Source organism: Cyclopterus lumpus, chromosome 17 (assembly GCF_009769545.1).
Source record: "Cyclopterus lumpus isolate fCycLum1 chromosome 17, fCycLum1.pri, whole genome shotgun sequence".
In the NCBI taxonomy this organism is placed as follows: Eukaryota; Metazoa; Chordata; class Actinopteri; order Perciformes; family Cyclopteridae; genus Cyclopterus; species Cyclopterus lumpus.
Genome location: NC_046982.1, coordinates 15749801 through 15775911, shown reverse-complemented (window position 1 = coordinate 15775911; position 26111 = coordinate 15749801). Strand labels below are relative to the sequence as shown.

At 41.9% G+C, this 26111-nt stretch overlaps 1 protein-coding gene across 1 annotated transcript; it reads left to right on the top strand.

The window, feature by feature from the left end:
• Positions 1-26: 26 nt before the first annotated feature.
• On the top strand, positions 27-25298 carry dnm3b (dynamin 3b). Its single transcript, XM_034555806.1, has 23 exons — positions 27-1211; positions 6130-6659; positions 7116-7451; positions 9284-9357; positions 9556-9705; positions 10324-10527; positions 11464-11562; positions 11821-11981; positions 12260-12402; positions 12604-12739; positions 13053-13120; positions 13707-13845; positions 14019-14105; positions 14786-14856; positions 15018-15049; positions 15547-15578; positions 16627-16740; positions 20593-20702; positions 21457-21571; positions 21966-22130; positions 22307-22539; positions 22639-22812; positions 23632-25298. The coding sequence occupies exons 3-23, from the start codon at positions 7291-7293 to the stop codon at positions 23672-23674; spliced, it is 2511 nt and encodes an 836-aa protein (XP_034411697.1). The 5' UTR covers positions 27-1211; positions 6130-6659; positions 7116-7290; the 3' UTR covers positions 23675-25298.
• The last annotated feature ends 813 nt before the right edge of the window (positions 25299-26111 follow it).

Here is a 26111-nt window from a genome sequence, read left to right as displayed (position 1 = left end):
ATTTTTTTCTTTCTATCTTTAGCTGGTGTCTAGGTCAGTGTCTGAATCCCAGCAATGGTGATAGTAGGATATTTATACAGTTAACTGTCAGAGTGGGAGGGGACGAGGAGTGTGGCAGGGAGGGAAATAGCCAGCTGGGTGTGGAGTGTGTATGTAAAGATCCACTTGTGTGTTCTTTTTGGTGGTAACGAGCTGAGCTGAGCTGAAAGAGACAAACAATGTGAAAATCACACAGAATCAGTGGAAAAATACACAATCTGATGTTTGTTTTTTCCTGTAGCGAATCATTTCATTGTGTCTCGGCATGTTGTTTTGACTGGACAGCATCTCTTTATGTGTCTACTGGTCAGCTGCAGCGCTGTTTACTAACTGATGGTTTTTACTAATAAACCATTATGTGAATAACCACAAACTCAATTTATGGTCCTGGTATGGGGGGAAATTTGGGCTTTGGGGAGAATAGGAGTCTGGGAATCTGAAGCCACCACTTGCCAACAAGACTCAAAGGAAACTGGTCCTTCAGAGGACCTGAGGGTACACTGGTACTCATCTCTCCTCTGCACAGCTGGATGTCTGGCACGAGAGGATAGGCAGGCAGTCTGGCTCAGAATGAAGATGCAATGTGGCTACTCTCTCATTCTTCTTACCAAACCCACAGAAACCCTGCATGCTGACATCAGGGATGTTTACTATATTGTTCACTATGTCTACTCTCTGCTATTTGCTATTTTTTGAGTGTTGAGTAAATATATCCACTATTTGTTTTACCACTAAACACAAATGTCAACCTAATGGTGGGGCTACAGACAAGTCAGTATTGTCTGTATACAATTGCATAGCAACTCATTCAACAGATTCTGTGATATTTCAGTCGCGACCCAAGTGGTGGACCAACCGATGAACAGATGGACCGACATTGCCAAAACCCTAGAGCCCAGCTGCTTGCAAAGCTTAAAACGTGGCTTAAAAGGATAAGCATAAAGCTATGGATTTTTCTTTGACTGGTTACATTATAGTGGAAACTAAAACTTTTCATAATGAAAACGGTCACCTCAGGCTTTTTCTTTTCTCTATTTACAGGAGGCATGTGGCCAACCGGTGTCCCGACTGTCTCCATGTGATACGTCTGGGACCTGGTCTGGTTCTGTGTTAACAAGAAAGGGCAAAAGCACAAAACGTCCCTGCTGGAATCCAACTCAAGAGTATCCATTGTAAGTGTGCAAATGATTTTGGTCTCTGAATCGGTAAAGTTATGGACTGATAGCACTTCTTCTGTCTTTTTCCTTCATCAACATGCTGTTACTGCCCTATTGTATATAAATACCAACAGCAATGGACCATTTTACCCTGAAAAACAGCTTGCAGCGCACATCTGTGTTTGGTTCCACAAGATCAAACTACTGCCTAGTTAACCTGTCTGTTTTACGGCCTGTGGAAACTCACCAGTATTCCACAATGTTTTTACCACTGAAATGTATTTTCTTTATGTAACTCAGATGGTGCTTGCCGTGTGTTACAATGTTTTTGTTTTTGTTTTTAGAGATACTGGACCTCCGTGTAGCTGTTCATATACAGAACATATACCATTAAAGACGAAAAGTAAGAAAAAAAACTAAACCTACAGTAATGCTGTGTCACAGAAACATACATTTTCAGATTTATCTTGGGACCCCTACAGGTGTCCTGACCCCCAGGTTGGGAAGATCTAACTTAGTTCTCACAGACCTATATTGTAGCATGCATACAGTTCCTCAGATATATATTCCTAAATATGATCATAAACTAAATATGAGTAATATAATCAGACAGCGAAATGAGTGAAAAATAGTTGACATCATAGTTATTTTGGCAGTTATTTAAAAAGCCCTTTTTAAAGTACAACCCCAGCATTCTTGGCAGTTTAGGATTTTCCACTGTTTAATTCTACAGCGACATTTTACTGCTGCGTTTGAATGAATAGGATTTCCATAATATTATGCAACAGGAAGCAGGGAGGAGGGGGCACATTGTGATTGTCGAAGAAAAACAAAAGTAATGAGAGAAACAGTGTGATTGCTGAGTTGTTTGCGCAGCAGCCACGACAATCTGATCAGTGACTTAGAGGAAGAGATTTCATCGAGTAGGAAGGTGGGCTTGGTGCCTATTTAGATGGCGTGCCAGCTCACTCACACTGACTCATTAAGACATTGACAACATAAGTTTCCATTATCTGACAAATAACACATTTTGAATAACACCATCACAGACCAATCATTGGGCTCGCCAGACGTGCATTTACAGGTGTAAGGTGTTGCACAACAGGCCTTTCTTTTACATAGGTGCCAGTCTAGCTTGTTGGTTTGCAATGCCATTTAGGCCATTTAGTTTAGAGTGGTTCACCCGTGAACACAACGTCCTAGACTCAATGTTTAGGTGACATTTTTTACAACATATCTCACACTTGAACCACAGAGCTTGAGCCTTAACTGCACTTTATGAGACACACAATGTCAAAGAGAGTGAGACAGTCTTTGCACATGTTGTGATGTGAGCTGCTGAAGCGCATGTGAGTCACTGTGTTTGATTCATAGTGAGCAATTGATGGGAGTAGAATGGAAATGAGGGTTTAAAGTTACGTAATGTTAACTGAGTGGGCCCACAGGGGGTCAGTGGGAAGTGTTTCTGAGAAAAGCATTAAAGATGGCGTACTGTCTGCTGCGACTGTGAGGGTATAATCACAGAGGATCACACGCCTACTCACACGGAACCTCATTCTCACAGCGGCACAGAGGCTGTTGTTTGGTCTTCGACAGCTCAATACAGATGTTGCCACCAGAGGTTCTCATTACTGACACAGACATGGCACCAGAGTTTCCTTTGTGAAAACACAGACAGTCTAACATACAAACAGATCTGATGCAACTGATGCGACCTACTTTACACGAGGTGCCTGCTGCAGGTCTTTCCAACGAGTCCTCTGCCTCACGGGAAGTGTTGTGGGTTTTGACGTTCTTATGAAATGGTATCATTGCTTCCTTATTGTCAATCATTGTGTGTGATGTAATTTGATCAGTGCCATCCATGAACTGATGGCCTATTGGAGTTCTGTTTGATTTGATTGGACAGGCAGAAAGTCACTGTCATTTTGGAGAATTGTATTTTGAGTTTCATCTACAAGAGCTGCAGTAGAGCACCACTGCAGATGCACTGTTTCATGGGATTGTCAAAATATGTTAACAGCTAAATGTGATGGTGGAAGCAGTGATAGCCCCAGTAGCTGGGCAGACAAATAGAGTGCTGCAGGGATGACGTATTGTTGAAGGTCAAACCAGGAAGTTAGCAATGCACTGGTTCCCTTGACAAAAAGCCAATGGGATGTTTTACATTGAATTGTGGATTATTGCAGAACATAAAAAAACATTTAATAATGATCACTTAACACAAAACACATCTGAGGCTGATGGGAATGTCATTAGTTTTGCAGATATTTGGTTGTAAATCAAAGTACTGGAATCTTGACGATATACTGGTGCTATAGGACACAAGTTATGGGATCACTAAAGTCATAATCCAAAGTAATCCAATAGACAAAGCAACATTGCCAACATTTGCCATCTTCAGAGCCACTGCGGCAAAATATCATCATATGTCAAAAGTACAAATCATAACCTATTAAATACAGTAAGATATTTTAAGATTCAAAATAAGACAAACGTAATTGATGTTTGGCTAAGAAAGGTAATATTTCATATGTTTTCCCTCAAAGTATTGTCTGTTTGTGTCTGTCCTTTTTGACATTGCGTCATCTAAGTACACAGTGTAGAAATCATGACTATATCATGAAATATGTGTCAGAGCGTCACCCTCCAGGCATGTTGTTTTTATAAGTATGGGTTTGCGGGATTCCTCTGGTTCTAACACGCACATATTACAGTTTCAGTAAATTCCTCTTTTCCTATACCAACAACACAAACTGTCATTCCGTCTGTCTGCGTGCTGTGAGTATGCGACTGGACCGTTTACAGGATCTGGGTTACGTAATGGGGCCCACTGTTTTCTGCCCACTGATGACACTTTTCCACTGTGGTGCAAGTCATGCTAAGATTTAGCAACTAAAACTAGCTGCAAACAGGAAAATTAAGAAAAACGTATTTGCCTGAAACCGTGAAGCCATGAATAGTTTGCAAACTTGGTCTGTTTTCAATGTAACCAGGTCGAGAGCGAAATTAAAGCATATTTTGGTCATGCATTCTTAATTTTAGTTGTGGTTGTTGTGGATTCAGGAATGTTCTAAAAAAATAGACACTATATATATTTAATGTAGCTCTTCTTTCTTGTTACATTTTCTATTTGTTTTTCAAAAGGCGCTCACACCTTCACATATTATTGATTGCTGCTTTATTAATGCTCTCAATGTCGTGTATTTTTACAATTGGGAGCTTTTCAGAAAACCACTTTCTGAAAATCATGTTTATCAGCAATTCTCAGAGAAATGTCATGAAGTATGAAGGTGATAAAAAAAATAAAAATGAAGTATTTTTGAGCTGTTAAAGACAACTTCTGAAAGAACATGATAAGGAAAGACACATACAAATATAAACTCAATACTTCTGACACTGACGACAACTATTTAATTTTAATTTTAATTTAGCTGACTTGTTCTTGGAGAACACTTGTTGTCTGTGGTTGTTTTCTCTCTTCACCTTCACCGCCTCACACTTCTCCTCCAGAGCCTTTTCCTTGTCCGCTTTTTTTTATTCAGCTTCTGGAGTTCTTCATGAAGGTCACCGTTTTGTCGTTGAATGGCGGTTTTCTCCGCTCTCAGAGAGTTGTAGATGTCGGTCAAAGCATTCTCACCCTGAAGTGTGTTGCTGAGCTCCTCAACCTCAATCTAAAGAGTGCCACTTTCTCGGCTCAGGGCTTCCTTCTCTGACTTTATTGCAGTGTTTTTGTCCTCGTAGGTATAGTTCTTGTGAGACATTTTTCTCTGGCTTAATTGATTAATAATTTGCCTTAAATGCATCCAGAACTATGAGATTGCCGTTCAAACCCTAATTTTTTTCCTGTCCATTCATTGTTCTGTAAATTCAAGGCGTCAGTCTGTTCCTTCAGCACGTCGTATTTTGTCTTCCAGCCTTCTTCATTTAGAAGCTTGTTGAAGGCGTCAGAGTGCACTCAGGACCAACTCTCCTGTTACTGCAGACACCTCAGGAAATATATTTGGCAGGAAATGAAAAGGAGGGTTGAGAAAAGCGAGAGGGAGAGAGGAGGTGTTGTATTTATGTTTATGTCACTGGATACCGCTGCTCACTCTTCCTGTCTCTGTCAGGTTACGTCACAGGCTACGACAGTTCTTATGTCAGGAAAGCTCTTCATAATATCCAAAACCACAGATTTGGTTTCACCCGTTTTCAGAAAATTACAGAAATATTAAGATCAGAAATAACATAGGTCTACGTTTAACTCCCTTGATTGTGATATTATTGAACAAAACAAATGTGTCTACCTAAAAATGTGTCTCCTATTATATTACCAAACCATTTTGTATGATGTTTTGAATAAGGAGCATATATCAACTGGGCCCAAATGCAGAGCTGCATTGGTTATACTGGTAACGCCATCTAGTGTTACTCCAGCGTACTACATACAACATGATGTGCCGAGTAGACCATCTCCAAAGCATGCCGATAATGAAAAGGACAAATACTGACTTAATCGAGGAGATTTGACTGTCACCGGCAGTTGGAAGGGCATCCGACCCCTTTGCAGAGGGGCTCAAGAGCTAATTAGATCTCTCCCCCTAGATCATCTAATGATAGGCGATGTTCACATCCTGTGCAAGAGAGATCTAGCACAGAGGTTGTCCTGCGAGAGGTTAAGGCAGATTGACAGGGTCATCTGTATGACATCCTCCACCAGCCTGGCTCGGCAGGGACAATCTGCCACCAAGCATCACACTTTTCTTTTTTTTCAGACATATCGGGACACATAGACTAAACGTGGCCCGATATGGTCAAAGTCATAAAGTATGCAGCTCATCCTGTTATTGTGCGCAAAGCAAGGCGACATAAAATGACTGCCATGGCCTGTAGGCCTACATGTATGTAGTGTATGGAATGTACGACCGATGGTTTTCTGCACCTACTGCAGGGATCTGAAGGAGCGCATCCACCTCTTCTGTTGCAGCGATGCGCAGCCGTGCCGCATGACTCACAACGACAGAAATGGCACGGATGTAAACAGGAGGCGGGCTCAGGTAAGCCTAACCTGCACCTGTCCAGCCAATGGGGTGCCGCGTTTCTCTGCCTCGTCTCCAATCCCTCGGTTTTCATTGGTCCTCCGCCGCGTCGATATGGTGTAAAGAGCGAGGCACAGCTTCGCAATTACACCGCGGAGCAAAGGAGAGGGGGGAAAAAAAATGATTAATCTGTCAAAGGCGAATTTGTGTTCGGGATGAGACCACTCTGACATTCAGCCGACCGGAACCAAGCCTACAGGCGAACACAATTAATGCACAGGAATTTGATATCAAGCTGATGCACGGCCATAGCAGGTGGTGCTTGTATAATCGTCCAGGCTCTCGTCACTTGTCGTCGCTGCCTGCTCTGCGCGTCGTTTCAGCACTGGACAGCGACCGGGACCACCGGACACCAACAACACTGAGGGATTCCTGAGGCGGGGTAGGCGCACTAAAATGTCTTATTATTACCACGTTATATTTAAAGACGACACTATTTCCCACTGTGTATCAATGTCAATCTGCACGCTGCGAGCGATGCGTTGTTTTGCCTTTTATTAATTGCTATTCGTGTGGTGGTTTATGGATTCGGGAGGGCACGGGTTGGTTCTGAGAGACTGTATGGGAGCCTATGAAGCCCCGCTCACCAAATGCCCTTGAAAGTATATGCTTCGTGCTGCTCGCTGTGTGTGTGTGTGTGTGTGTGTGTGTGTGTGTGTGTGTTTGTATGTGGCAAGAGAGAGAGAGAGAGAGAGAGAGAGAGAGAGAGAGAGAGAGAGAGGTTATGGTGGCTGTGGTGAGCAACTGCGCAATTGTCTGTTCCTGTCTGTTCATATCTCTTTTCTCTGCGCCTCTCTCTCTCTCTCTCTCTCTCTCTCTCTCTCCTCTGCTTCCACAGTCCGTACGACCCTCGCTTGGCTCGGGGCAATGCGCGGCTAGATGACTTCACTAGCCTACATCAACAAGCACCGCGGTATCCCGGACTAATATAGCAGCGCCACATCCCCCTCCTCTCGCTCTTTCTCTCGCTCCATTTTCATTCGCTGATCCGAGTCCACCCGTCTAAAGGCACCATGGGAAACCGTGGCATGGAGGATCTAATCCCGCTGGTCAACAAGCTGCAGGATGCCTTCAGCTCCATCGGACAGGCCTGCAACCTGGACCTGCCGCAGATCGCAGTGGTCGGCGGCCAGAGTGCAGGGAAGAGCTCGGTGCTGGAGAACTTTGTAGGCAGGTAAAATTGACCACCGGAAATAGGATAATCCCTTCTCTGGTTAACCTTGAGGATGACATAAGAGGCCTATGGAGCCAATCTCTGTGTAGAGAGTCACCGCTGTTGCACCATGTGATGATGCCTTTATTATTTTATGTGTATTATTATTATTATTATTATTTTTCTATACACGCAGCACTGTCCTGTGGCTACTGACAGAGGAGGGAAGCAGAATTTGGGTTACAGCAGCACCTTGGGGATGTCAGTCCAATCCTTACCAACTGCAGTCAGGCTACTTCCTAGTCCTAGAAATATCAATCTCCCCCTCATTTGGAGGGCATTAAAATGCTGCTGCCGCCATAAAAATGATACTGTCATGTTCTTTGTCCCTGTACAACTTGCAGATTGTGCATACCGTTGCATGTCACCATTTTAAAACACCATCCTGCTGTACAGCTCCCACTCCTGAAAACAAACATGAATATTCATCATCTTGCCCTGTATTTTGGTCACCCGCAACAAATAGATTATGAGCGGATGCATTTAAATTGATATTTTCATGATAAGGATAAAGCATTCAACAGCAAGGAGTGTGATTCGGTTGAAAATACACATTCAAGTGTTTAATTGAGTTAAAAGATGGATCAGAATCACATGCACTTCCCAAAACAACTACACAACAGCTACAATATGATGTGCTTATGTCTACTGCAAGAACCTTTTTTGCTGCTCAATAAAGAGGCACCATACTGCCTTATAGCCAATGCATTGCACCTTTTATCAGAATCTGCTGAAAAACTACCTCTCTAAATGGACTCATTTATTGTATAATTATTTTCTTTTTTTGCTGTGCAGGGTTTGTGCCAGTTGATATAATATGTACACAATTGAAGGGTCCCTCCGATCTTACACTGTGGGTATTGAGTTTGAAAGATGAGAGCAGGGTACTTCTAATGAAAGATGCAATGGAGTTGCAGTAAATGTAGGATACAGTGTCGTTGGAGCTTTATCGTGAATGTCTGAGCCTCTGTTTTCTTTAATATTGACCGGGATGTTTTCAATCTGTGGCACACAAGTTCCCCCAATTTTGGAAGTGCAACATTAGTTAGATTGTCTTCAGTGTGACTGAGTAGTTCCTTTCTTGTGCAGTTTTAACATGCATGTTTGCAGTTCCAGATGGATGAATTGATTTTTCCTGTTCCAGCCCTCCTTGAGAGTCGTGATGCTGAGTAATGGTCCATCTGTCCCGAACTGGCTCTGCACAGTGCTGATCGGACAAGCAGTGGGCTGCATGCTCTTTTTTTAACTCATCTTGAGAGCTCCGAGGGTCAATGTGTGTTAAGGTTTTCTTGGAACAGACCTTTAGCTCCTGTGTGTGTGTGTGTGTGTCCACTTCTGTGTGTGCGCAACAAACACACACACACACAAAAACATGTTGATGTGGAACCCCTCAGGAAACGGTGAAATCATCGTTTTTAAATGAGGGCGCTTCTTGTCAGCTCTACATTTTGACCTGTTGTTTAGCAGGTCACATTGTTCTGGGCTGTTGGAGAACTTGGTTGCAGCAGCAGCAGATGAAAGCCACAGGAGTGGCTGTGTTTTAAAATGGCCCCTATTTCACTCAGACTATGTTGAACATGGGGTATAGCCTACCAGTTGAATGACATTGAAAGGCCGGCAGTAACTTGCATATAGGGTGTAATTATAATCTATTTTCCCTTCAAGAGTTAAGAGGAAATAATGCCTCAAGATGACATTTTAATTATGCAACCAATGACTATCCATATACTCTTTGATAAATGTCTACTTTGACTGTGGATTGATATAATGACTTTTGATTGGTCTTTCCTCAGGGACTTTCTGCCCCGTGGATCTGGTATTGTCACCCGCAGGCCCCTGGTTCTGCAGCTTATCAGTGCTACTGCAGGTGGGCGCACACACATTCACACACCCACACATAGCTAGCATTCACAAAAACACATACACACAAATGCAGCCTCCTCCTCTCCGTCTCCCTCTCCCCTTTTTTTAAATGGTACTGTTTTCATCCCAGCTTCTTCTCTCAGACACATACAGCGCAGACGCCACTAATCCCAGTTCTATATCTTAATGTTCTTCCTCTCAGAATGGGCTGAATTCCTGCATTGCAAAGGGAAGAAGTTCACAGACTTCGATGAGGTTCGCCAAGAGATCGAGGGAGAGACGGACCGTGTCACAGGGGCCAACAAAGGCATATCTCCCGTCCCCATCAACCTGCGTGTTTACTCCCCTCACGGTGCGAAGCTCATCTCCCTCCCTGTCACTGTCAAGTAACAGCACACAATAACACTTTTGAATCAATGTAGATTGTGACGAGCTGTGAGTCATCATCCTTTCTTTGCTGGCATAATTTATTTATTTATTTATTAATTTTTTTAAAACTGGGTCACTAAAACAAAGAACGTGGTTTTGCCAGAAAAATAATTATACAGTACATATTTTAATTTATATGTTATTGCCGTGTTGAAGGGAGGCAGCTTATACTTTTAAATTTCTGTGTTAATATGGCTAAATATGGTATTTTCATATTCAACGCTATACTATGGCTATATTGATGCTATACTGATGCAATACTGATGTCCTTAGATTGTTTGCATTGTAAAAGTGAATGCTGTACTTTATAACCAGAACCTTGAATTGAAGGGAATTTGAAATGAGCTCCATTATTTTGTATTTGTTTTGTGTTTTTTATGTTTTACTACAGCTGGCAAATAGGCCCCTCTCCTAGTTCTATTTAATGTAATCAGTTCCTGCTGTAGGGGGCAAAGTAGAGGGGAATAACCAAGTAAATACTGAAGATTGACTAACAATCGGTAACAGAAATGTTTTATATTGCATTTCTGTGTCTGTGCAGTGCTGAACCTGACTCTCATCGACCTGCCGGGAATCACGAAGGTGCCGGTTGGAGACCAGCCCGCAGACATCGAGCAGCAGATCCGGGACATGATCATGCAGTTCATAACCAGAGAGAGCTGCTTGATCCTGGCTGTCACTCCGGCCAACTGTGACCTGGCCAACTCTGATGCTCTTAAACTGGCCAAGGATGTCGATCCACAGGGTAAGACAAGGTCAAGAGGGCATGGAAAGGGTATTGGGAGCGAAGGGGGCTTTAAGACAGATGTAGAAAGTTGAATGGAAGTGAATGAAGCACGTAAAACGTGGCCTTGTGGTTAGTGAAACTGACCTGAACAAGACATCTAATCTCCATCAGCTGCAGGGATGGTGCTCAGCGTCTCACCTTGTTCTCTGACCTCTGTGTATGTGGAAAACAGATTTTCCCTTCACGGGTTGATCAAGTGACACATTATTTATGAAAACGAGGGGCTGAGAGAAGGTGACAATGGAGAATAAAGAGAGCATCAAAAGATAAATAAGGAGAGAGGAAAAAGAAAATCAGAAAGAGATGGGTGGAATTAAAAAAAGACAGAAGAGGGTGACGCAAAGGAAAAATAGATACTGGAAGTGGGATAATGACGAAGGGGAAGAAAGGAATCAACTTAATTTAATGCCCAAGGAGTTTGACCTTCAGACCGGAGCACACAGGAGAGGAGGATGAATTAGCAAAGAACAGGAGGTCTTGCACAAAGTGACCTTGTGGGAGGGATGAATAATATCAGACAAGAAGTGTGAGATGGAAGAAAAGAGAAGGGAAAAGAGGGATGGGATGATAACAGCCAAAGATGCTTGGAAAGGATGATGTGATGGAAGCATAATTAAATAGGAGTAATGGAAGAAGTATGTAAGAGGGATGGAATAAAGGAAAGCTGCATTGGAACTGAGCAAAGGTCTTTAAAGGGCTCAACAGCAGTCCACAACTCAGACATATTACATTTACAAATATAGGAAACAGAACAAAAGCTCCCATTTAAGAAACTGGTACTTACAAGTGTTGCATTTTTACTCCGAAAAGTGACCCAAACCATTAAACGATTGTGAAAATAGGTCCTTTAACTTCGTAAAATAATTTCTAAATTTCGATTACGATCTTTTCTAGGTCTGAGGACGATTGGAGTAATCACCAAACTGGATTTGATGGACGAGGGCACAGATGCCCGAGAAATACTGGAGAACAAGTTGCTGCCGCTGCGAAGAGGTATGTGTCTGTTGTACAGTACAGTGAGCTGTGCAAGCCAGAATCACGTTGGCTCTTGAACTTGCTTTTTCTCTTGTTGCCTTTCACTCTCAAAGTATCTCACTGTGCTTTTTATCACATTGTCCAATAACAATGTTCTTGTTCTACAATCTTTCCCTTCACTGCTTGTTTGTCTGTTTGCCTCGCTCGTGGCATTATATCTTGGGGTTAACTTTCATTATTTCTCTCAATTTGTGTTCCATGTTTATTGATTCCCAGGATATATTGGAGTGGTGAATCGCAGTCAAAAGGACATCGATGGGAAGAAAGATATCAAGGCAGCGATGGAGGCTGAGAGGAAGTTCTTCTTGAGCCACTCATCATACAGGCACATGGCTGAGAAAATGGGCACCCCACGACTGCAGAGAGTGCTCAACGAGGTGATCATAGATTTACTCCTGGGGCTTTCCCTCAGAAGACTTTACATAATTAATCAATCATGGGACGTTTTTTTCCCCTCTTCCATTGTATGGCACATCAGTGTGAGGGACAATCGGTGGAAAATGCACTCGCTCCTAATAATTAATAATTTCACTCAGACAGGCATTCCACATTTTGTCTGCTGTGTTATACATTATCTATGATTGCAGCGAAATAGACAGTATTGATTGGTACTGTACAGCAAAAATACCAATAACATAATTTACTTATTACACAGCAATTGACCAACCACATCCGGGACACCCTGCCAGCTTTCCGAAGCAAGCTGCAGTCCCAGCTGTTGGCTCTGGACAAGGAGGCCGAGGAATACCGGGGATACCGACCCGATGACCCATCCCGCAAAACCAAGCAGCTGTTGCAGTCAGTGCCCCATTATTCTCACAACAAGAGTATTTACATGATACTTAGTTGGTAAAAGCTAAGTTTCCTGCAAAATATCTGACCTCCGGCAGAGATTACTTTCTCCCATGGCACCCATTGCTTATCCACTCTTATTTTAGATGTTAGAAGTCACTGCTGATCTATTATTTATCATGTTTTTTTTCATTGTTGTGTTTTCAGGATGGTGCAGCAGTTCTCTGTGGACTTTGAGAAAAGGATTGAGGGCTCAGGGGATCAGGTGGACACAGTGGAGCTGTCTGGTGGAGCAAAAATCAACCGCATCTTCCATGAGCGTTTCCCCTTTGAGCTGGTCAAGGTGACATGTTGCACATAGAGGAAGATGGCACATGGCAAAAGGTGGTCAACTAATTGCACCCCAGCAGATTATTTCACTTAATAAACAAGTGAAATAATCTGCTGGGGAAGCAATTATTTGACCTCTTTCAAATACATATATCTTTTTTTAAATTTTAAATCTGAAGGTTTAAATACATAACGGGAATCCCATCGTGTGTCATTTTTGTAAAATTGTAAAAATTGCAACTCTTCCTAGGTTGCTCAAATATTTTACAGTTAAATAACTCTGTTCTCTGTATCCGCTGTCTAAACTCCTCCTCTGTTCCCTTCAGATGGAGTGTGATGAGAAGGAGATGCGGCGCGAGATCAGTTATGCCATCAAAAACATCCACGGTATCAGGTAGAAATGAATCTACAAAACTAAAAAAATAGTTTTAATGTTCTACACTCCCTGCTGTTGCACCACAGCCTCATCCATTTTATCCAAAAGGCACAACATTCCTTCAAATATTTGAGATATACCTCCCAGTGATGCTACCACTGACCATTAGCATTATACGGTTTACATTAATTAATTAACATAAACATCATAACAAGTAAAAATACAAATCTTTGAATTTGGTAAAAACCTAAAACTACATGGTTTGGATGAGAATTCATAAACAAAGGAGGAGGCTGTCATCTTTTTAGCTTTCCCTCTTTTTTATGTTCAGTTTAGCCTCTCTGTGTGTTTAGCAGCGGTTAGCCACCACAGCCAAAATAATTGCCACCCAAGCGAGAAATCTGACATTTAAAGTAACACAACATTTTAGCCTGAAGTGCCTTCAACAACAATCACCGGTCCAATATCTATCCATGACTGTTTTAACACATCAATAAAACATGTTGCACTCCCCCGTTTTTTTTAATACAACCAGAGACTTCCACAGAATATATATGTTTCATTATAATAATAAATTTTTTTTCTTCCTCTTGGTGGGTATCAGGACTGGACTTTTCACCCCAGATATGGCGTTTGAGGCAATTGTGAAGAAGCAGGTCGTAAAGCTGAAGGGACCCTGCGTGAAGTGTGTGGACATGGTCATCCAGGAACTGATAAACACTGTGCGCCAGTGCTCCAACAAGGTAAATCATGTGGTGTATGGGGGTTTGGAAACAGAAAGGGAATTATGCGATAATGGAAGAAGGAAAATGAAAAATGAGGCCACTTTTGTTTCTGAGTTCTTTTTTATTATTATTCGTTATTCCACATTCCTCATTGCATGCAGTGAGTGATAATGTGCGACATGTGTTTTCAGCTGGAGTCCTTCCCCATGCTGCGCGAGGAAACTGAGAGAATTGTGACTTGTCATATCCGAGACAGGGAGAGTCGGGCCAAGGACCAGGTAACACTCAGACCTTAGCACACATCAGTTCGAAATTATGGCTATACGCATATGTTTTTTGAGGTAGGTCTGTGATAGGTATGCGCACATATCTCAATAGCCAGTTGTTATCTGTATTTGTCTTTGTAATGATATAGAACTATAAACAAGTTACCAATTAACCAAAAAAAAGATTCATGTTAATACACATTCTGTATTACATTTAAAGAAAAAGTTTTGGGACATTTTGAAGGAGATTGGCACTGCCACTGCCATGTCTGTACAGTAGCTACATGCAAAGCTTCCACATGCAGCTGGTTAGCTTAGCTTAGCACACAAACTGGAAACAGAAACAGCAAACCTGATTCTGTCTGAAAATAACAAACTCCACGCCATAATCTCAAAAGCTCACTAATTAACATTTTATATCTGGTGTGTTTAATCTGTTCCACAAGGCTAGTTGTAAAAACAACACATTGTGGTTTTATGTGCCAGACAATTATGTGCTAGCTGTTTTCCCCTGCGCCCTATGCTAAGCTAACAAGCTAATGGCTACAGCTACATATTTAGCATACAGACATGAGAGTGGTTTTAATCTTCTCATCTAACACTCAGCAAATAAGAGTATTTCCCACAATGTCAAACTACTATGTTCCTTTCAGAATGACTTGCTTCATGTTCAATGTTTTGTGTTGTTGCAGGTTCTGCTGTTGATAGACATCCAGCTCTCATACATCAACACTAACCACGAAGACTTCATTGGCTTTGCTAAGTAAAGACTCCATCTATTAGCTTGGCTCCACCATGATAGATCATTATGAACACATATTTAGAAGATTTCATTTTGCCCCTGTGATGTTTCCCCTCATTCTCTCTCCTCCACATTCATCCTGTCTCTCCTATCATTTCTGTTTTGTTGTTTCTCCACCGCAGTGCGCAGCAGCGGAGCAGTCAGGCTAATAAGAGCCAGAGTTCAGCAGGAAATCAGGTGAGCATTTGTCATGTCTTGCATGTCACACACAAACAGCAGAGCACAAGATCAAGGGAGTACTGCACAGCAGCCATACAGCAGCAGGATGGCCTCTACAGGGAGAGAGAGATGCTGAAATCAAAGAAATCTGATCCAAGATACTCTTTCATTTGAGTAAATCCTTTGCATTGCACACATTTTATGTTTGTATACATTTTAGCCTTATGTCCTCTTTGATTTTATTTACATTATTGTTATTTTATGTTTTAGCCATGCATGGTGTATTATGTTTAGTGGGGGCACCAGTTGTGTACCGTGGTTTGTTTTGCTTCTTTGGTTTTATGATTTTATCTCATTAAAAGAATCACATTGGGTTCTATTACTTTATGCCACCATCATCACTGGTGTTGTTGTTGAGACGTGTCCCTTTGTTTGAACCCTTCCTGTGTCATCAAGGTGCCACTTTGCATTTCATCCCCATCCCTTAGTGAGAATCTCAGCTGCCCTCTTATGGGTGTCTGTTGGTGAGTATCGCTCATTGTGGGTTATGGTTTGCATTGTCATTTGTGCCTGCAATAACACTTCTGCCCATTGGGTGGTGCTCTCCAGCTCCGCTGCATTCTTTTGGTTTTACGCTTTTGACGGGTTGAAGAATTCCAAATTGGTTGTGTAAACTACTGTCGGGCAGAGGCATTTTCTTAAAAACAAGTTGCACTAGAAAGGTTACAATTTTTTAGTGCCACAAGGTTTCTAAATCCCCCACATTCTGTTGCAGGCCTCTTCTCCTCCAGCATCAGGCCTGATTGTAAGAGTTTACTTTCTAGTCGTTAACTCTCTAACACCTCCTCCACCCACCAGCGCCCGAAGACTACAAGGGGTTTCCAACTAGAAAAACTGAAACTAAGAATCACCTTGGTTTGGCAGTTAAAATATAATTTCTATGACTAAAAGTGTTAGAATCATTTCTTTTAGATCCAGGCACTAAACAGCCCTCATATGTTTGCCTGTAATAATTTGGGTAACCTCCTTAGTGAGTCTTAGGTGGTGCAGGACTGACAATAATGTAACCTAATAATCACTTGGCACTGTGCCCACAGGCCTGTTTGTGTAGGCTTGTAGGGTTAACACACCTAACACAGTTGACAGACACATGCTTTATTGTGTGCTTGAAGCACTTACACAACGGTCATTTAACAAGCTAACACTGGCCTCTGCTTGAAGCATTGTTACACAGTTCCTTGAATGAGACTGCACTGACACACAGTCACATGCTCGGCTCCGAGTGAGTCACAACAACACAATGACACACCTAACCTGACCTCCACACACATTTCATCGCAATTCATTCATCAATTACCTGCACAGATTCATTTTAGCCATTATGTGTTGAATGAAGTTATTGTTGGCGAGTGACTTGATTTTTTTTATAAAAGATAATCACGGATGAAGAGCTCCTTTCATCCTCTTGTTTTTCTTGTTTTTCTTGGTTTTATTTTCTTTCATTTCGTTTAAAAAAATTTAAAATTTTACATTACAGCAATTTCTGACTTTCTGACCGTACCCTTCACTCAGGTCATTCGCAAAGGCTGGCTGACCATCAACAACATCAGCATCATGAAGGGAGGAGCCAAGGAGTACTGGTTTGTGCTGACTGCCGAGAGCTTCTCCTGGTTTAAGGATGACGAGGTGAGCAGAGCAGCAATATTCTTTATAATGACAATGGTTCAAGAAGTAAAAGGGGTTGCTTGTAATAACAAATCTATAGATAATTTCCACTGACTCTGCAGTCCCACCTCGGCTTTACGAACATTTCATTGTCTTTCAGATCAGAGTATTTAGCAGCTAAAGAGACGGATATTTCTCTCAGGAGTTAGAGAGTTTGTGGTCTTGTTTTTTAATTAATATTTGTGACCTTGATGCTTAGATCAGGATGAGGATACAATAAGGTCAGATAGTAATATGTCCCAGTTATATGTTTCCTATAAAATGTATGCTGGTGGTAAGGAAATTACCTGGGAAAAGTATTCAGAAAATGTGAAAAATGTTCTTTGTGGAATTGCTCTTTATGAATTTAGCAAAACTAAAACCAATGGATGACGAATCACTTCCAATCCATCCGAATGGAACCAGGAATTAAATTCATACACATAGTAGAAGACTTGGAACTCATGGATGAATTTTATTATTTTTATTTCCATCATCACTGATAATACATCATAAAGACCAACAACAGCATACTGGTTCGGGGGAAAAGCACACCATTTGTGCCACAGCATTTGGTCCGTCCTGCTGGCTTATTAGGCGGGCTGATGTCTATCTGCCTGTCTGTGCCTGCTGTACAGGTTGGAGGTTATTCTGCACAGCAAGTGTAGATAGGCAGACACACTGCAACTCCTTCAGCCAGGTGGTGTTGTTGCTGCTTTGTTGTTTAATTATTGGACCTTTGTTAGTATCTTCCCAGGGTGCAGTTCCAAGAGAAATACAGAGTAGAATTCATATTTGTGCAAAAGGAGAAAATTGGTCTTCTCTCCAGTCTGGATTATAGAAAATATTTGTATAAATTGTTCCAGCTAAACGTAGGTCAATTAACTCACTCTTTGTGAGCATTGTTGAAGAGTCACTCTTACATTCGTGAAGACTAAGTCTTTCCATTTGTTTCTTTTCTTTTCTCTTTTTCTTCTCTCCCCATCTCTTTCCACTTGAAGTTCAGGCATTCACTTCTTCTGTGCACATTTGGAACAGACCAAATGTTCACTCACAGACACTCAAAATATATAAACGCATACTGAGCCCTCAGAGAGCACATGGGCTGCGCACAATGTCATTTGATACGTTAGTTTGGTAATGTAGGAAAGTATAGACTCCACTGGCTTCGCCTTGCATATTTCTGTTTTACACCCCATGAACTTTCTATAGTCACATAAGCATACGCATGCATGTGCACAGGAATGGATGCACACACACACACGCACACGCACACACACGCACACACGCACACACCCTCCTCACTCCTGTGGTTGGCAGTTACTTTGGCACTGCTCGCATTCTTGGCAGGAAAATCCAGAGTTTTAAATCCAAACATCAGCCTCCAATGCTTCGGCAGAGAGAACCCCTCTATTAAATATCAATATCCTGACTTGGACTTCATTAGCAGCTGTCACTTAAGGACACTAAGTCACTGTTTTGCAACAGTTATAGAAGTTTCATGTCCACTCTTTGAATTTCCCTACAGTCCAACAGCACAAGAGCTTATAGAATAACACATTTTTAACCAACCAGTCAAATGTAACGCATCCTGTGTGCACATATTTTCTTTGTGTACTGGGGATCTTGCCCCATCTGCAGAACACTCTGCAGCCCTTTGCAGTTATTTGACACCACAGCAATCTAGTTTACATCAGTGTCCTTAAATCGTCCAACTCCATTTTGGCCACCCACTGAAATAACTTCACTAGAGGTGTCTGACGGTATTTTCAAACTCCACTTGATTGATTGGCCCTCGTTCCTTTGGCCTATGTCAGATGCTCTGCAGCCACACTCGCTCCTCCCCCTTCCAGTGGACCACATCTTCAACAGAGCACCAGACTAGCAGCCTGCACACTTACTCATTAATGCTATAAATTATGTGAGCTCGCCATTTTGTGAGTTTTGACTTCAAATATTTTATCGTTTTGGCTCAAAATCTTAATTCTTTCACACCTTTTTTCACAGCAAGTTGTCAAATCTGCAGTTATTGTAAAAAAAATGTGTGTTGCATGTTTTATTCCAAAAAGAAGTGAAAAGAAAATGGCGAGCGTTATAATGCACTTATGACAAAATACAGATGAATATAGATCACATACAGATTATGAATAAATGAAAAATAGCAAAGTGTGAGACAGAAGGAACTGATGCAAAAAACACATACACACATCTTGGAGACTTGAAATGCCAACAGAGAGACAAAGAAAGCGACACAGAAAGACAGACTGACAGAAGAGGGTCCATGCCCAGTCTAACCAATGTGCAGACTACTGTACACCAGTATGATAATGAACAGGTAGTCTGAACACTGGGTGGACGGAGCCGGAGTTAAGAGCCAGGCCCTGTGTGCTGTTTTCTGCCATTCCAGATGCTGGCGGGCGGCTATGTCGTCTGTGCCCTCCCTTCGCCCTTCTCCATTTTGGCAGCAAGGATCCCGTCTATCGAAAACCCCTCAAAACTGCGATTTGCCTCATCCATGTTTGGCGCCTTCCGATAGCCTTTTGGTGCAAGTCTCTTGGCGTGTTTATTTGTTTTGGTAGAGGTTTGAGCTCTGCGTCCCCTCGCGGTCCGTTTTGGTCACGCCGGCCATGAAGAGTATCCAGCCTTGACGTGGCATATTCGCTCAGACGACTGGGACAGACTGGCTGCACGTTCAGGGAGGGGGTATTACAAAAAAGAGGGAAAGAGAGAGAGAGAGACAGAGGGAGGGGGGGGGGGTAAGTAAGTGAGTGAAAAGGGAGAGGTAGAGGGAGGAAGAGGGAGGAGACCCATGTGACCATATATGGGCTGGAGTGACCCCTTGGGGAATAAAACCCAGAAGAGTCTGCAGAGTTTTGTCTTTTTCGTCTCTCTTCATCCTCGGTAATTCTTACCTGCGACTATCTACCACCTCTTCCCGGAGCTTGACACCAGATGTGGGCTTTCTTCTGCAAATCTTTTGCAAATCCACGCATTTGTTTCTTCTTCTTGGTCTCTCCTCCTCCTTCACCCGCCGCCGTCTCTTTAACTTCTCCCTCCTTCCCTGGTTCTCTGTGTGCTGCTAAGCACTGCCAGATGTTGAGTTTTAACGCCAGGCTGTCATTTAATCTCTCCCTCTCTCCCTCTCTCGGTCTCTCTCCCTCCTTCTTCAAAAAAAAAATCGGGCAGGAAGTGGGCCCCTCTGGAATGGAAAGAAAAAATATTGAGAAAGTATAGAGGGGGAGGGATGAAAAAAAAGATGGAGAGCGTTAAGAAAGATGGAGGCTAGGATGGAGAGTAAAAAGGAAGAGCAGAGTTTCATCAACCTAAGCATCTGTCAAAGGCCCTCTTTGAATGTGATACAGCTGTGCTTCAGCTTCTACCTCTGAGGAGGAGCTTTGTGTTTGAGCACTGGACCTCCGGTGCTTACACATATCTGCATTTTCCCCGTCTTACTCAGTTTACTCCGCCTTTAGCTACTAGCTCTCCCTGGCAAAACGCACCGTGAAGAACGACCCACACTTTAATGACTTCCACATGTGCTCTCCTTTTCCCTCTTTTTTCCCTGTCTCTGCTTCCCCCTTCTCCACACACCCTCCCCCCTACCTCCCACTCTCATGTCTCCCCCATTCCTCCTCCCTCCTGTCACCCCCTTTTCTCTTTTCTCTTTGCTTACCCCCTCTCTCCCCCTTTTTTAAAAACCTGATTTCACCTTTCTCTCCTGCACAATTGGCGTCAATTTCATTGCACAGGAATTCATGAAAATAAGAAACGGAGCAAATTGCATTAGTCATGAAGGCGCTCGTGATCCAAACCTTCTGTTTTCCTCATTCACAGGAGAAAGAGAAGAAGTACATGCTCCCTCTGGACAACCTAAAGGTCCGCGATGTGGAGAAGAGTTTTATGTCCAGCAAGCACATATTCTGTATTTTCAATACAGAATCAAGGTCAGCTGTGAGATCTTAACATGTTAACTTCTACTTTGCATGTGGCTGCAAATAAAACAATACTTTTGACAGCAATCACATACCGTAGATAAAGCTAGAGAGTCCAATGCCCGTGTGCTGGTGTGCCGGCTGAAATATGTTTTGGATTATGCAATTTGTACAGTATGTAAGCATGAATGTATGCATGATTGCAGGCTTGGGCAAACTGGAGCTATATGTTATAGATCTACGGTTCAGTTTATGAAGTTTAAAAAAAAAAAAAGTACGTTCAAGAAGTACAAAGATTTGTAAAATAATTGTTAACATTACCAGACGTTTTACAGTGAATTATTGCCAGGGATTATTGTAAAAACAAGTTACTTGAGGGTCTTAATTTTGTAATATTAGATTGATAACAAAAATAAAATAAAATTCATGACACAATGAAGCTGTTAAGTGTCAGGCCTGCGTTTTCAGTAATTGGAGTACAACATCCTGTAAAATGTTTTATGGCATTTCAGTTTCTTCATCCCTATTGGCTCGGAATTCAAAAAAGGATTAAACAACAAAACATCCCACATGGAAGGAGGCAGATAATCTAACACCAGATGTCAGAGTTTATATATTTTTGTTGAACACTTTTTGTAACAATGGGGAGCATGTCTTCATGTTTTTAAATAGGTAATCATTCATAGATTAGTTTGATCAATTTGTAATGTTCATTTAATGAATAGTGTAAAATGAGTGCATATTCTCCTGCGTCATGGTTATTCAGGAATGTGTACAAGGACAATCGCACCCTGGAGTTGGCCTGTGACTCTCAGGAGGATGTGGAAAGCTGGAAATCTTCCCTCCTTCGTGCCGGGGTCTATCCTGAGAAAGTCTTTGCGGTTAGCAAACTCATTCATATTCTCCTCTCAATTGGTCCTTTACTATCTGGGTGAGAGTTTCTTAGCTTTGACTTTACCTTTCCTCTTTTAAATGAATCTTATTTTATTTCCCACCACATAAATATGTTACTAATTTGAAACTTTCCATATTTGAACATATTTTGCTTGAAATAAACACATTTGGCAAAAACCTTTTCCTTAGTTTACTAGCACTCACACTTAAGAATGCTCTTGCCATTATTTCACTAAACATGTACAAATTCTGTATTAAATAGTCAGTTTCATACAATGCACCCAATATCTTTTGTAAACGTAGTCCTGTCCTCTCTCATGCACCTCTCTCATTTTCCCTCTTCCCTTGTTTCAAAAGTATTTCTCCTTTCTCCCTCTATAGGTTGAGAGTGAGACCACCACCGCCACAGAGAACTTCTCCATGGATCCTCAGCTGGAGCGCAAAGTGGAAACCATTCGTAACCTGGTGGACTCCTACATGGCTATTGTCAACAAGTGCATCCGGGACCTCATGCCCAAGGCCATCATGCATCTGATGATCAACAATGTAAGAAAAGATCCCTCAGATGTTCATTTACACCACTTTCTTTAACTCTTACTGTATTCAAGTCCCAATAGTGACATGATATCCACTGAGTGAAAGAAAAAAAAACATTGGAAGGCCTGTTCTTTTTCTTAATTTTCACTATTCTGATTCATCATCTTACCTCTTCCTGCCACTAGGTCAAGGACTTTATCAATGCCGAGCTGTTGGCCCAGCTGTACTCTGCAGGTGACCAGAATGCATTGATGGACGAGTCCCAGGAGCAGGCCCAGAGGAGGGATGAGGTGCTGAGGACCCACCAGGCCCTTAAGGAGGCCCTGGTCATCATTGGTGATATCTCCACCTCCACCATCACCGTCCCCATGCCTCCGCCTGTTGACAGCTCCTGGGTGGAAGGTGCAGGTGGTCGCAGGTAAAGTTACTAGAATTAAACTGATCATGCATGCAAATGCATCCTGCACTCTTTCCGTCCTAAACATTAATCAATGCTCTATCTTCTCTCTTGCTCCAGGTCTCCTCCAGCCAGCCCCACTTCCTCCAGGAGGATGTCATCAGGCCAGCGCCCGGCTCCCCGAGGGGCCCCTCCACCACCAAACCGTCCAGGACCCCTGGGGCCATTCAATAACAGTGCTGACAGCCCTCAGGCTCCCAGCCGCCCGAACAGGGCCCCTCCTAGCATCCCCAGGTAAATGCAGACTTCACATAACTTATATGTCAGGAAGATGCAAACAAAAAGGAAGATGCCCTTAAAACTACACTTTCTGATTTGGAATCATCATCTATGTATGTCTATCTCTCTGTAGAACTATAGATGTTGATGTTTTTCACTTTACATTTAGCTGAAAATACAACAATATTATTGAAAAACTACAGAGTATTCTTGTGCTGTTCTACCTTATCAAGCCTGCCTGCTCAGAATCAACTCTCATCAGCTCGTATTAACTGCTTCATATCTGCTACTAGATCAAGAGCTAAAACCTTTCCAGACATCAAATAGAATCTTCTTTTCTATGGAAATCCAGCTAACAACAGTTTTGCAGGTGACCATGATGACGTATACTATCAGTACTGATTCCCCCCTAAATTGTAAATACTCTAAATATTGAGCTAAAAATTAAACAATAGGTGTGTTTTTTTTAAAAGAGTGAAATGCTCAAAAGATTGTTTGCAGAGCTTTGCAGAGTTTCCAGTCTTATGCTAAGCTAAGCTACCGGCTGATGACAGTAGCTTCATATTTAAAATTAAAAACTGGACAGTTGTACCAATATTTTCATCAACCTACGCATTTTTGTTGTTAACAATCTTTACATCGGTAATGTTGACTGTGTGAGACATTAAAGAAATGTGTACAATTTGTACTTTGAAACAAAGCCTCACACATCTCTATTAAGCTCCATGAAGACTGATCTTGTCTTTTTTCTTGTCTCCTTTTGTCTTATTTATTACTCTCATCTCTTATCTGTCCTGTTCTCTGACGCTTCTCCATACAAATGTTCTACTCAAGCCGGCGGCCCCCGCCATCTCCCACAAGACAAGCCCCGCCATAAACATCTAAATGGGTTCCTCATACACTGATCTCCCTCCCTCATCTTCTCCATCCCTCCTCTATTAGCCATGGCTCTGCCATCCTGGTCCCTCCTTAGTGCAGACACTGAAGTCTTTGACCCTTGACCCTTAATTCCCTGCCAGGTGACGATGTCCATATATCTATGTACAGTATGGTACTTGTATTGTGGTGTATGTGTATGTACGCTTGTTGCTTGCCTGTGGTCCAGGTTTGCTTAGCAGATCCACTACCCAGTATCGGTCCCTGGAACCTCAACCCCCCCCCCCCCCCCCACCCCCCCCACCCCTCACAAACTCCTCAACAAATCAGCCACTACCCCCACTTGCTGCTTCTACATAAAAATACGCTAAGCAGCCGCACTGCCCTACTCATTCCAAAATGCAGCATGGCACATAAGCTGCTTTTATTGCATGGGAGTGTGTGTACTGTATGTAGAGTGTGTGTGAGTGTGTTTTGTGTGTATGTATACAGGGGAGGGACTAATTTGCCTATATGTAGGCTGGGTTTGATTTAGTATTGTATTAATTTATTGTATAATGCCCCCTTAAGTGTTAATTATCAGCTCAATGTTCTCTTAGGAACATAAGTTGTATCGTAGTATGTGTGCGTGTTTGTGTGAGAGTAACTCTGTGTGCGAGTGTGTGAGGACACGTGTGCATGTGCTGTCCGTCTGCACGTTTGTTGGCGTTTCAGTTGTATTTGTTTTCATGGTCAAAGCTGTTAATGATGAATCATAAACCCTTGGGGTTAAATTTAATGTTGGACTTTTGTGAGTTGTTCCTGTGTTGTAGTAGCAGCCATACACACATAGCAAGGCTGAGGAGCACCGTCAGTATTCTCTATATGGAAACAGCCTCAATAATACATTTAACCTTGTCATAGGTGTCCACCTGTGCTGTATCAATGGTCAAGTTGTGACCCTTGCAGCCTTAAGCTCAGGTTCAGATGCTGACTTGTAAGATGGAAAACAACAACTTAACACAAGTTCCCTCTTGAACTTACAAAGAACACACATTTACATGTTTCCATTTAGCCTTTTTCTCAGGTTTGAAACTTGCAACTCCATGCCCATCACAAACTAGCACTCTCTTTTCTCAACTCTTCTAGTCTCTCGTATTTTCTCTTCTCTCACGACCATCGAAGCTAGTCAGTCAGCATCTCCATCAGAGCTTAAGGTGGTATTGTCAATGTTCAAGTGCTTCTCTGTCAGTTTGTTCTTGTGTATGTGGGCCTAAACTGTGTTCTGATGTATATAGGTAATGATAAGGAGATACTGTACCTGTGGACTATTAAGACCTCATCAAGGATCCTAGCGCTTTAATCGTTCTCTGTGTCTCTATTCACTAAATGCTCTCTTCTCTCTAATTTAGACTGCCTTACCGGCATGAGTTACAATTCTGTATTGCCAAAGCTAAATGTAGAAAGAGAATTGGAAAGTTGAAAAAATAAAATAAAATCTGCTGAAGAACAACAACGAAATGGTTCCAGTTTGAGTGAGATGGCATTCTTTAGCAGAGGGGATAATGTTAAACTGGGAAATTGCATCCGTTGTTATTTTTTATGTCTCTGTTTCGCTCCTCAATAAACTTCTTCCTCATAATGTCTCACTTTATCAACAGAGTCTTTATTGTCGAAGTAATATTATTACCACGTTCAATACCAAATTATTTTTTCAAGATCACAAACTTAATATTGAATTCTAAGACTATAAGCATGTCTTGATAGATGTATTCATGGTAATAATAATAATTTTAGCCAATAGATGGCACTAATAGATCATGTTCATCACTGAGGCAGTACATGACACATCAATATTGATTTCAAAGATAAAATGATTTTTACAACCTGTAACTTAAAACTATTACATATAAAAATAGTATTACGTAGGTCAATAAAAAAGGCAATTGGCTGCAGGTACCTCCTCCCAAAAGTCAGTTTGTGGAACAGTGCTAATCATTTTACATCCTCTGCCAATGGTCTAATCATGTACATTAACACTATCAATGTATTTGATACAGGGGATCAAATATATCTATCTATTTAATATTGTCTATGCCTTACAAGTCAAACGATATCTAAACCTGTGCATGGCTTTCTTTTTGAGTAATGTGTATTATGCATTTCCTACTGTGGAGGCACAGAAAAACATCTCAATAATATTAAATCTGTGAGATTACTGAGGAATCAAAGCACATGTTCACTGGGCAGCCACATGATGGCGCCAGAGGCCTTATTAAGTCTCCAATTATTCAGAACTTTATTAATTAAGAAAAATGCGGCAACTATTTTCGTATTTAATTTCAATGGAGCATGATCATGATAAACACGGACTACAGTGATTTACTCATCATGTTAGATGATAATACATTATATCTGTCCTAATGTGAATTTTAAGGTGACTGCTCATATTCCATGTG

Excerpts from the sequence above, each read along its gene's own strand:
- dnm3b (XM_034555806.1), top strand. The coding sequence starts at position 7,291 with ATGGGAAACCGTGGCATGGAGGATCTAATCCCGCTGGTCAACAAGCTG. Across the intron at positions 12,403-12,603 it reads AAAACCAAGCAGCTGTTGCA|GATGGTGCAGCAGTTCTCTG; the intron begins GTCAGTGCCCCA and ends TTGTGTTTTCAG. Across the intron at positions 13,846-14,018 it reads TGCGCCAGTGCTCCAACAAG|CTGGAGTCCTTCCCCATGCT; the intron begins GTAAATCATGTG and ends ATGTGTTTTCAG.